Source organism: Camelina sativa, chromosome 6 (assembly GCF_000633955.1).
Source record: "Camelina sativa cultivar DH55 chromosome 6, Cs, whole genome shotgun sequence".
In the NCBI taxonomy this organism is placed as follows: domain Eukaryota; kingdom Viridiplantae; phylum Streptophyta; class Magnoliopsida; order Brassicales; family Brassicaceae; genus Camelina; species Camelina sativa.
This window is the reverse complement of record NC_025690.1, coordinates 13,384,864-13,396,816: the sequence shown is the minus strand read 5'-3', so window position 1 is coordinate 13,396,816 and position 11,953 is coordinate 13,384,864. Positions and strand designations below refer to the sequence as shown.

The 11,953-nt window shown below is 41.1% G+C and overlaps 3 protein-coding genes across 3 annotated transcripts in view; all 3 read left to right on the top strand.

Annotated features, from left to right (window-relative positions):
• LOC104699010 (pre-mRNA-splicing factor CWC21-like) lies at positions 427–762 on the top strand. Its single transcript, XM_010414373.1, has 2 exons — positions 427–475; positions 545–762. The coding sequence occupies exons 1-2, from the start codon at positions 427–429 to the stop codon at positions 760–762; spliced, it is 267 nt and encodes an 88-aa protein (XP_010412675.1).
• On the top strand, positions 8,182–9,108 carry LOC104699009 (putative B3 domain-containing protein At3g49610). Its single transcript, XM_010414372.1, has one exon. It carries the CDS (start codon positions 8,182–8,184, stop codon positions 9,106–9,108), a length of 927 nt encoding a protein of 308 aa, XP_010412674.1.
• Positions 10,430–11,953, top strand: part of LOC104791185 (pre-mRNA-splicing factor cwc-21) — a 3,153-nt gene continuing 1,629 nt past the window's right edge. Inside the window, exons 1-2 of the mRNA XM_010517011.2 lie at positions 10,430–10,547; positions 10,682–11,916. Coding sequence (XP_010515313.1) covers positions 10,717–11,916 — 1,200 coding nt within the window. The 5' untranslated portion in view covers positions 10,430–10,547; positions 10,682–10,716. The remainder of the gene's footprint in view (positions 10,548–10,681; positions 11,917–11,953) is intronic.

Here is an 11,953-nt window from a genome sequence, read left to right as displayed (position 1 = left end):
CTGATTCGTTAGCCGGTGATCCGAACCCTCCCCTTCAAACCTTTGGAAGAAAGCTCCGTCGTCGTTGTCCCACCAACAAACCTCCAATTTTAGCCGGAAACTTTAAGAGAATCGACGTGAATCGGTTCGTTTTTCCGATCACGACTCGAATCGCCTTTGCTTTCGCCGTTTGGAACGAGAGAGAAGAGAGAGTTTGTCTCGCGATTAATGAAAAAAATAAAAGGAAGAATAAAAAAAACAGTTTTATATTTACCTGAGACCCTATCAGAAATTGCCACGTATCGTTCTTAATGGGTTACTCCAAATACTTCCTACAGAACCGATACTTAACATTTTTGGATCAATAATGGGGTTTTTAATCAAATTTGGGCCCAAATTTGAGAGTACCTCTGAGAGTACTCCCCAGTGGAGGTGCTCTTATAAACTATGTACAACGGGGTAGGGTTACAGACCGCTAGAGGATCAGGGATGAATGGTTACGCTTAGACGATCAAGTTCTTTGCGAAGCCTAGAACTGATGGTAAGCCTGTTAATGGTGGTAAAGGGTTTGAGGATGATCAATTTACTGTTGGTGTATCTAAGAAACACAATAAAGCTATCCTAGAGCATGAACATAAGCGTCAGATCCATCTCAAGCTTGCTATCCTTGAGGATAAGCTTGTTGATCAGGGTTATTCGGATGCTGAGATTGCCCAGAAGCTTGAGGAGGCTAGGGTGAATCTTGAAGTTGCTGCTGCTGCTAATGAAGAGAGTGTCGTATGACCTGAAGATCTTTGATACTCACACCCATTAGGTTGCTCCAAAGAAAAGCGAAGCAGATGGAGGCTTTTGGAGCTGCACTAGGTTTTGCGTGATTAACATTGTGCTATAAACAAAAAAAGTTGTTGTATTTTAGAACCTAGCTAAAACTACTTTTATAATTATTCAAACATGTAATTAGGGGTTTTGTTTCAAATAAGTTAACATTATGGCGAAAATAATTAAATAAAGAGCAAACGTTAACCTGATCTCTATCAGGGCTTGAGCAAAGTATTAATTAATGTGACAGGAATATTCCATTTCTATCCCATTTCTATCCTATTTTATGCCAACGGATACATTTTAATGTGTTGCGGTTTATGCTTTTGGTTTATTTAATTTGGTACCGGTTTGTGGTCCAAAAAAACAGTATGTAAGGCATACATTGCCATTTCTGGAAAAACCTAATAAATGAATATTGTCTTATCTCCTTCTCTCTCTCTCTCATTCATCCTATTGCGGTGCTCTTACGCTTGCTCCCATCATTCGGATTCAGTCCTTTAAGGTGATTACTTCTTCCCTTTGATCATCTTTCAGCTCTGTATTCTCTATTACTAGATCTCTCGGTGAGGTCCTGGAATAGGTTTATTTCCTTCCTTATTTTACTGTTACATTGGTATCAGAGCCCTCGACTCTCGGACAGTGTTAACCATGGCCGACGCTACACGCTTCCAAACCTTGAGCAAGCAAATCGATGACCAGAAACAGACAACCGACGATATCAAGAGTCAAATCGCGGATCTGGTGAAGTCACAAACCGAGCTTGTGATATCCCAAGCCACTCTAGAGTCTATGGTGAAGCAGTTGGTGATACAGAACACAGGTCAGTCTAGCGGAGCGACCGGATCTCCGATGACGGCTTCCGGAGAGGTGACCTCAACCTCGCATCAGTCATGACCTCCGGACCCACTGGATCTATCAAATGACGGCCTCGCATCCTCCGGTAAGCGTCCTTTGGGAGTTGACCGTTCTCCGACCTACCCAATGGCTCCAAATGGTCTATCAACTCGCCTAACTAAGGTAGGTTTCCCGATCTTTGATGGTACCTCGTTACGGGACTGGGTCTATCGTTGTGAACAGTTCTTCCTCCTCGACCACACTCCTGCTGAGGGTAAGGTGCAGATGGCTCCTAGAGAAGTTCGAGGATGTTTTAACCAAGCTGACTCTGCCAGACCAACACGCCCTGAGTATCTTCTTGACTAACCTAAACCCCCTACTTGCCTTACATGTCCGCCAGTTCGAGGTAGTCGATGTAGTTGATGCTGCTCGCTTGGCAAAACTCCACGAGGCCTACCTAACCCACACTCAACAGAAACAACCTCGAGCTCCCTTCAATCCCTATTCTAAACCAAACACCTCCTCCCACTACAAAAACCCAAACACCACCCCTTTACTACCCTCACCCGAAAATACCATCCCCAAATACCCAACAGCCAAACCAAACACTTTCACCAAACCAACAGAGAAAACACCCAGGAAATACTCCTACCAGGAAATGCAGGAACGTCGGAAAAAAGGGTTATGTATGTTCTGTTACGAACCATACTCCCCCGGCCATCACCTCAAGCATAAAAGATCCCAAATATTCGTGGTGGAGGTTGAGGACGACGAATGTCCAGAGGAAGAGGAGATAGTCACCAATCATCATGCTGACCACGCAGAAGAGATAACAGAATCATGACCGGTCATCTTTGTGAATGCACTAAAGGGGACCTCTGATTTCACTTGTATGATAATGACTGCTCAATATGGTAAGCGAAAGCTTCACGTGCTGATAGATCCAGGAAGCACACATAACTTCCTGAGCTTGTCTATGGCTAACGAGATAGGAAGCCTTTTGGAGGCAATCAAACCTATCCGTGTGACTGGAGCCTTCGGTGGTACCATCATTTCCAAGCACAAGTGTTCTGCTTTCTCCTGGAAGATGCAAGGTTACTCGTTCACAACGGAGGTTAGACCAATTCCTCTGGACTGTTATGATTTGGTACTCGGTGTGCAGTCGCTGGTAACACTCGGTCCAATCTTGTGGGATTTTCTGAACCTGCGAATGGAGTTTAAGATAGAGGGGGTTAAACACGTGTTGCGGGGAACTAAGATTGTCTGCAAGGAAGTTAAGGGAGATAACCTGGACAAAATCATGCAGCAACCATCACAAATTGCCTTTTTGCAAGTTCAGCTAGTTTCAGACTCCCCTGACCAAACCTCCTTACAACCCGAAGTGTTACTCTCACACATTGCTACGCATCAATCAGAGATGTTTGAAGATCCCTCTCTACAGTATCTGTTGGCATCATTCCATTATATCTTTGAGGAACCTTATGGACTCCCACCATTTCGGGAAGGTTTCAATCACAAGATACCTCTAATTGCTAATGCGAATCCAGTCAACCTCAGACCGTACCGGTACTCATCATTGCAGAAAGATGTCATAGACAGAATGGTGAAGGACATGGTGGAACAAGGGATAATACAAAGCAGTACCAGTCCCTACGCATCCCCAATAGTGTTGGTCAAGAAGAAAGATGGCACTTGGCGTCTCTGCGTGGATTACCGTGGTCTCAACAAGCAAACCATCAAGGATAAGTACCCTATCCCCTTGTTGGAGGACTTGTTAGACGAACTAGGAGGTGCCAAATACTTCTCTAAGTTGGACATGCGAGCTGGTTTCCATCAGATCAGAATGTCTCCGGAAGACGTGTACAAGACAACATTTAAAACACACGCTGGCCACTACGAGTATCTAGTGATGCCTTTCGGCCTCACAAATGCTCTGTGCACTTTCCAGGGGTTGATGAACCACGCCTTCCAAGAGATCACCAGGAAGTTCCTGTTGGTGTTCTTTGATGATATATTGGTTTACAGCACCACTTGGGAGTTGCATCTCCATCATTTGCAACAAGTATTCATCATCTTATGTGGGCAACAACTTTACTTGAAGCCTTCGAAATGTACATTTAAGGCTACAACCATCAAGTATTTGGGACACTTTATCTCTGCAGAGGGGGTGAGCACTGACCCGAGCAAGATAAAAGTGATAGAGGAATGGCCAACACCAGTGAACCAAAAACAACTCAAGAGTTTCCTTGGCCTAGCCAACTACTACCGGAGGTTTATTAAGAGTTATGGTATCATTGCGCGGGCTCTCACCAACCTGCTTAAGAAAGACGGATTCCTATGGTGTGAAGAGGCTGATAAAGCTTTCCATAACCTGAAGAAAGCTCTCTCTACATCACCGGTTCTGGCATTACCAAATTTCGATAAGGTGTTTGTGGTAGAGACTGACGCCTCTAATGTGGGAATTGGGGCAGTGCTGATGCAAGATCATCATCCCATTTGATTCATCAGTCGTGCCTTGGGTCCCCGACACCAATCACTCTTTGTCTACGAGAAGGAACTACTCGCAGTGGTTCATGCAGTTCAAATCTGGAACGCATACCTCGCACACCGCCACTTCATCATGAAAACAGATCAAAAGAGTCTTAAGTTCCTCATGGACCAAAAGGTAACAACTCCCTTCCAACACATGTGGTTATCTAAACTAATGGGCTACACCTTTGAGATCCAGTACAAAGCAGGCAAGGAAAATCATGCTGCTGATGCTCTATCCCGCGTGACTGGCTCACAACTGCTACACATCACACTATCCCAAGCGCATGAGGGTTTCTTCGACTCTTTAAAGCTACTTTGGGAGACTGATTCTCACTTGAGGAAAATTATCTCAGAGATCTCAGCCAAACCGTCCTCACACCCCCCATACACGTTCACCAACGCCAAACTGCGACGCAAAGGGAAGCTCGTAGTGGGAAACGATGCCACTGTCAAGACAAAGATCCTCCAGTGGTTGCATGATTCGGCTGTGGGAGGTCACTCAGGTAGAGATGCGACCTTACATCGTGTCAAATCTCTGTTTTACTGGCCAAAAATGAGTCTCGAGGTCCAAAACTACGTCCGCAACTGCAGTATCTGCCAAAGGAGTAAATATGATACTGCTGCTAAGCCTGACCTTCTGAACCCACTACCAATTCCAACAGGAGTCTGGGAATCTATCAGTTTGGACTTTTTAGAAGGTCTACCACCTTCCTTTGGCAAGCACTGCATCCTTGTTGTAGTAGACAGACTAAGCAAGAATGCCCATTTCCTCCCTTTGTCACACCCGTATACGGCTCTGGACGTTGCACATGTATACCTTGATCACATCTTTAAACTTCATGGTATGCCTAAGGATGTTACCAGTGACAGGGATCCCACAATCCTAAGTGAAATATGGAGGGAAATATTCCGGGTCCATGGCACAAATCTTCAGTTCTCGACATCTTACCACCCTCAGACCGACGGTCAAACAGAGATCACCAACAAAACTTTGGAAACATACCTTCGCTGCATGGTATCGGAAGCACCACAAACTTGGAGTAAATGGCTCCCTCTCGCGGAATGGTGGTACAACACCACTTACCACACCGCAATAAGGTCCACACCATTCGAGGTAGTGTATGGTCAACCACCCCCTCTTCATCTCCCTTACCTACCCGGTGAAAGCTCTTCTATTGTGGTCGACCACAGCCTGCAGAAGCGAGAGGAAGTGATTAACATGCTCAAGTTTCACTTGCTCAAAGCCCAAAACAAGATGAAGCAAGCAGCAGATTCCCATAGATCCGACAGAGAATTCAAGATAGGAGATCACGTCTACCTTAAACTGCAACCCTATCGCCAAAATTCCCTTAAGGCAAAGAACGTCCCACACAAACTATCTCCACGGTCTACGGACCTTTCAAGATTGTGGACAGGGTCGGTTCGGTCGCATACAAGCTGAAACTTCTTCCCGGACCAGCTATTCATGATGTCTTCCATGTTAGCCAACTGAAGCTCTGCCCAAACCCTCCAACAGATGCCCCACTGCTACCTCAATACCTGCTGGATATCGGTAATGCTAAAGAACCAGAGGCCATACTGGACAAGAAGATGATCAATTCCCGAAACAAAGCAATAACCAAGGTTTTGGTCCATTGGAAAGGTTCAACACCTGAAGCAACTACCTGGGAGTTCTACCAAGACTTCATCAACAAGTATCCTACCTTTGATCCTTGAGGACAAGGATGCTCTGAAGAGGGAAGTATTGTGACAGGAATATTCCATTTCTATCCCATTTCTATCCTATTTTATGCCAACGGATACATTTTAATGTGTTGCGGGTTATGCTTTTGGTTTATTTAATTTAGTACCGGTTTGTAGTCCAAAGAAACAGTATCTAATGCATACATTGTCATTTCTGGAAAAACCTAATAAATGAGTATTGTCTTATCTCCTTCTCTCTCTCTCTCATTCATCCTATTGCGGCGCTCTTACGCTTGCTCCCATCATTCGGATTCAGTCCTTTAAGGTGATTATTTTTTCCCTTTGATCATCTTTCAACTCTGTATTCTCTATTACTAGATCTCTCGGTGAGGTCCTGGAATAGGTTTATTTCATTCATTATTTTACTGTTACAATTAACTTATGCACCCTCTAAATACTCGAAGAAGTTGTGTGGTTTAGTGCCGGCCTTGACCTAAAGCCAATGAAGCAAGGGCTTTAGGCCCCAAATATTAGATAGATTTTAGGGGCATCAAATCAAGAAAAACTTCCTTTAATGTAGTGGCTTTTTTTTTTTATTTTTAGTCTCATGTAAGGGGTTCAAACTAGCCCCACGTTTATGTTTTTCCTATTTTATATTAATCCATAATATTCTGTTCTATCTAAATTTCTTTATATCGTAGTATTTATATAATATAAAGATTATATGATTAATTATAGCAATTGAACTAGTTTACAAGTTAATTTGTCATGGATGTCATCGTGATCTATAGACTAACTTGCGATCAAGTTTAGATAATTTGTTACAAGTTAAAACGTTCAGGCACTTAGACTAACTTCTATTTTAACATTCAAGTAGATTTACTCTCCACTAACTATTTCTATTTGATGATGTGTTGTTTTGTTTATTGCTTGCATTTTTGGTGTATAATTTGATATTGAAATCAGTAAACTTTAGCAATCGTAAGTGGTTAACTGATTATACTAGAAATATTGTAGTGTTTTATGTGTTTTCTTCTGTTCTTTCTCTGGTTTTTTTCATTAAATAGAATCATCTCATTCTAATTTGAAAAAAATAGTTGGGTTAAGGGGCACCATTTTTTGGTGTGCTTTAGGCGTCATACACCTACGGGCCGGCCGTTTAGCTGTTATTCTCTGTTATCGTGTGATGCTATTTATTTTTTTATCTGATCTAGAAAAAAAATCATATAAACTTGACTCACCAATTATAAATCCGTAAATAATTCCATTTAAACTTTTTAAAAATCGAATTGAGATATTTGAAAGAGGATATGAGTTTAAGTCGTCGTAATGATCCCAACATGAGAAAATACAGCCAATTACCATCCCGATGATAGTCCATCATTACTGTATTGAACTACTCGAAGAAGATAAGCTTATCAACACATTATATTAGATTGGAAGATATAGAGTAAAAACTATGGCCTTGAATGGCTGTAGATTTTTAAAGTGTTTTTGGTTTTAGTTTTTTCAAAAATCTACTTTAAAGCCAATCAAGATTATGCAAAAATTGGATTTCCTAAAAATTAGAAAATCCAGATTTTGTTGGTTTTTGATAATTTTCAAAGAAAAACCAAAATCTCTGTTTTACTAGTTTTTCATTTTTAAGCGTGACTTGAATTATTTTTTCTATTTTTCTTTTTTTAATAAATTTTTAACACAAAATCTAAAAACCATAAACCAAAATCTAAAATCTAAAAACTAGAAACTAAAATTCAAAAAACTACTTAAAAACTTGTAAACATTCATGGCCTATATAATTAGATACTTAAATTAGTTTGACTCATTATTGTAGTATACTTATCCTCTTTAAAATGAAATATAAATATATAAATTAAACTAGACTTATAAGTTTATTTAGATAGATCCTATGAGATTTTCTATGATTTATCATCAAAAAGATTTAAGGTATATATATATATATATATATAATCTTAATAACCTTTATATATTAATACTTGTACATATCCTTTTGATTAGATGTTGAAAAAGAATCTTCTCTAAATATTCAAGGTATCTGATTACTCAATAACTCTAGCTAGTTTATCCCTCCCCCCCCCCCCCCCCCNTAATAACTCTAGCTAGTTTATCCACCAATGTATCTAAATTGAAAATGAGATACAATTAGTTACTGATCACCGTGAATATCACGAAACTCAAACAAAAAAAAATTATATAAACTAAAAACCCTAACGTTCTAACGTAGGGCAAAGAGAGGCATTATCATTTCTTCTCTTTCTCTCAGTTTCTTTTTCTCTATTTCGGTTCAATCACGCCGCTGTGGGGAAGGAGATGACTGATGCTTTCGACATTTTGCTGGCTGCAGTGGGTATAATATGTGACGCAAAGGAACGTCGTCGTCTTGCAGAGAAAGCAAATGATGACTGTGAGGAAGAAGTAGAAGAAAGCGAGAAAATTGTATTCCGGAGACGGAGAGAAACAAGGTCGTCGTCTTTGGTGAAGAAGCCGAGTAAAACAAAGTCGTCGCTTTTCTATCGTTTGGAGGAGCTGGCATGTATATCATGTGAAGAAGATGAACGTCGTCTTCTTGCAGATAGCGAGGAGAGCCTCTTGGATCATCTCCCCCAAAAACCAAGGTCTTCGCTGAATATATTTTTTGGTAAGAGTTACATACGAAACCATGAAAAACTTACTAGGGTTTCTACTTGTTTATCATCGCTCTTCCTCGAAACGGCTGAGTCGGAGGACACGGAGAACAGAAAGCGCAAGAAGCGTGCCGTGCCACAGAGTCTTGTTAGATCCAAGATAGCAAAGGTTGCGTCTTCTCCACGGCAGGATAGAGAGACGCCAGAGTGGCTTCTCGATGTGATGAGAGAGATGAGGGGAGCCGAAGGACCGATCAGGCTGATCTATAAGAAGCCTCTGACCCCGAGTGACGTCGAGCCAGGAAAGAGCCGTCTCTTAATACCTTTCCAGCAGTTAATAAGAAACGACTTCTTGACTCATGCAGAGTCTCAAGCCATATGGAATGGTCTCGGAACGATTCTCGTGAATCAAAGGTCGGAACAGTGGGATTTACGTATTAAGATATGGGTGATGAAGAAGAAGAAAGACTCTCTAAAAGGAACCTTGAACTACATTTTGAACCGGGGTTGGAACGACGTTGTTAAGGGTAACAGATTGAAAGCCGGAGACAAGCTTCGTCTTTGGACTTTCAGGTGCCGGGGAGTCCTCTGCTTTGCACTTGATACAGAGTAGCTCGTTCTTTTTAAAATCCCTACTGATATGTTTCATTACAATGTTTAAAACCATTTTAACTTGGTTGATTTGGTTCTTTTTCCTTAGACAGAGTAGAGGATTTTGGTCTAGTAGTAGTATTAACATTCTTGCAAGTGTTTATTTAAGGTGTTTTGGTTTTTCTTTTTCTTATTAGTAACTTCGCCTTCTCTGGTTTGGTCTACTTTAGTTACTGCATCAATAACTGATCCGCTCGTGTAAGTGTTTTAGGTAGATTCCTTCAATTGTGCTCATACGATAAAAAATCCTCAGGAACAATTTTTGTTGCCAAACGCCTTTTATACATGCATTTCGGAAGTTGTAAGGGTGGGCGTTTGGGTACCCTATCAGGTTTCGGGTCGGGTATTTCGGGTTTTCGGGTTTAGAATTATAAGACCCATTCGGGTATTTTTAGATTTCGGGTCGGGTTCGGGTAAACACCCATCGGGTTCGGTTTACACCCAAACTACCAAGCTAAACAAACTGATTGTAATCGCTAATCATCAAATATAAAAAAATCCAACTTCATCATACCATATTGAGTTCAATAAAAAGAAATGACAAATCCAAACACAAAAACAATAAGTTCATAAACCAATAGTTTTTGATTTCCTGAAACATGAAATGACACTAAATTTAAAGTTAGAGTCATATAATTTATCTAGGCTAATATATAAAAATTGACACATATAAAAATGAAAACTAATTTACCTAGTAACAGAGATTAGAGAATTTGCAAACTGTCTTACTTTTCTTGTGATGTCATGGTTAGGGTTGCAAAATCTGAAAATATAATGAATAAACATTATGAATGCAAGTCGAGAATCATAATGAATAAACATTATATCATGGTTTGTTAAATTGGGGGATTTTCTGGTTGGTTTGAATATCACAGAAATCGGGATATGGCAAGTCGAAAATCAAGAGAATTAAGAGAAACAAGAAATCGGGAATGTTATGAATGCTTTCGGGTATTTACTTGGGTGTTCGGGTATACCCGATCGGGTTCGGGTACCCATTTTATTTAATAAGAACACCCAATCAGATAGTTTGGATGAATTATACCCGACCCGAATTGCTTACTTCGGGTTCGGGTTCGGGTTTCGAGTGCGGGTATTTTGGGTATTTTGTCCGGCCCTAGTTGTAACTTGTAACTAATGTGTAATCCAATCTCTCCAGTTCTATAGACTTCTAGAGATAAAACTAATAAATAGCTACCAAATTAAAATAGCTATAACCATATTGGGCCTAAGCCCATATGAAACCTAAGCCCATATTTGGGTAGAGAAATATAGTTAAACCTCTCCGCCCGTTTTGATCTGAGAGACACTCTCTCTATCATCATCGTTCGTCGTCTTCGTCTGTGTCTCTGGAGCACGCATCGGCGGACGATTCTCATCTTCTCTCATACACAACACTTGGTAAGATCTGTTATCTTTTAGATTTTGTTTGGTATTATGCTGTGATTAGTTTCGATTAGGGTTACTTCGTATCGATAGATCTTTCGATTTGAATCTGAAACCCAAATTATCTTCGCGTTTTTTTTTCGTTTTAGGGTTCGCAAAGGTGATTTGATTTTAGAATTCGAAGATGTACAACGGAATAGGGTTACAGACCGCAAGAGGATCAGGAACCAATGGTTATGTTCAGACGAACAAGTTCTTTGTGAGGCCTAGAACTGGTGGTAAGCCTGCTAATGGTGGTAAAGGGTTTGAGGATGACCAAGGTACTGCTGGTTTATCTAAGAAACCCAATAAAGCTATCCTTGAGCATGACCGTAAGCGTCAGATTCATCTTAAGCTTGCTATTCTTGAGGATAAGCTTGCTGATCAGGGTTATTCTGATGCTGAGATTGCTCAGAAGCTTGAGGAAGCTAGGTTGAATCTTGAAGCTGCTGCTGCTTCTAATGAAGAGAGTGATGGGACTGGCGACTCGAAGATTTCTGATACTCAAACTCATCAGGTTGCTGCGAGGAAAGAGAAGCAGATGGAAGCGTTTCGAGCTGCATTGGGTTTGCCTGATCAGCAACAGGTGGCTGAAGAGGGTATTATTGATGATGAGCCAGCACCTGAGGCTTATGAAGGTAGATTGAAAGAGAGGCGGGAACATTCGTTTTTGGACCGAGATAGTGGGAGGAAGAAGCTTGATGAGGATTTAGATGAGAAGGATGGTAAGGTTAAGGAAAGCAAGAAGCAGCGCGGTGATGATGAGATGGTTGAAGTGAAGCGTCACAAGAAAAAGGAGAGCAAGAAGAGAAGACATCGTGATTCATCAGATGAGTCTGATGAACATGGACGAGACCGCAGAAGGCGCTCTAAGAAGAAGGCTAAGGGTCGTAAACAAGAAAGTGATAGTGAAAGTGACTCTAGCAGCTCTGATTCTGATTCTGAGTCTGACTCTGACAGTGATGATGGAAAGAAGAGAAGAAGGAAGAAGGCTACAAAGAAACGCAGTAGAAGCAAAAGAAGTGTCTCTTCTGATTCTGAAGAAGTTGAGAGTGATGACAGCAAGAAACTTAGAAAGTCTCACAAAAAGAGTCGGCCCTCCAACCGATCTGGTTCTAAAGAAGTAAGGGATAAAATTGATGAAAAAAGCAGAGCTGGACGAAAGAGGCATGATTCTGATGTTAGTGAGCCTGAGTCAGAGGATGATAAACAACCACTGCGAAAGAAAGAAGAAGCTTACCGTGGAGGACAAAAGCAGAAAAGAGATGAGGAAGACTTGGAGTTCAGTCGTTCAAAAGACAGTTATAGAGATGGTACTGGTGGCAAGAAAGCTGCAAGAGACTCGGATGACAGTGAGACTGAGTATGAGAACAAGAAACAGT

Excerpts from the sequence above, each read along its gene's own strand:
- LOC104699010 (XM_010414373.1), top strand. The coding sequence starts at position 427 with ATGTACAACGGGGTAGGGTTACAGACCGCTAGAGGATCAGGGATGAAT. Across the intron at positions 476-544 it reads TAGAGGATCAGGGATGAATG|GGTTTGAGGATGATCAATTT; the intron begins GTTACGCTTAGA and ends ATGGTGGTAAAG.
- LOC104699009 (XM_010414372.1), top strand. The coding sequence starts at position 8,182 with ATGACTGATGCTTTCGACATTTTGCTGGCTGCAGTGGGTATAATATGT.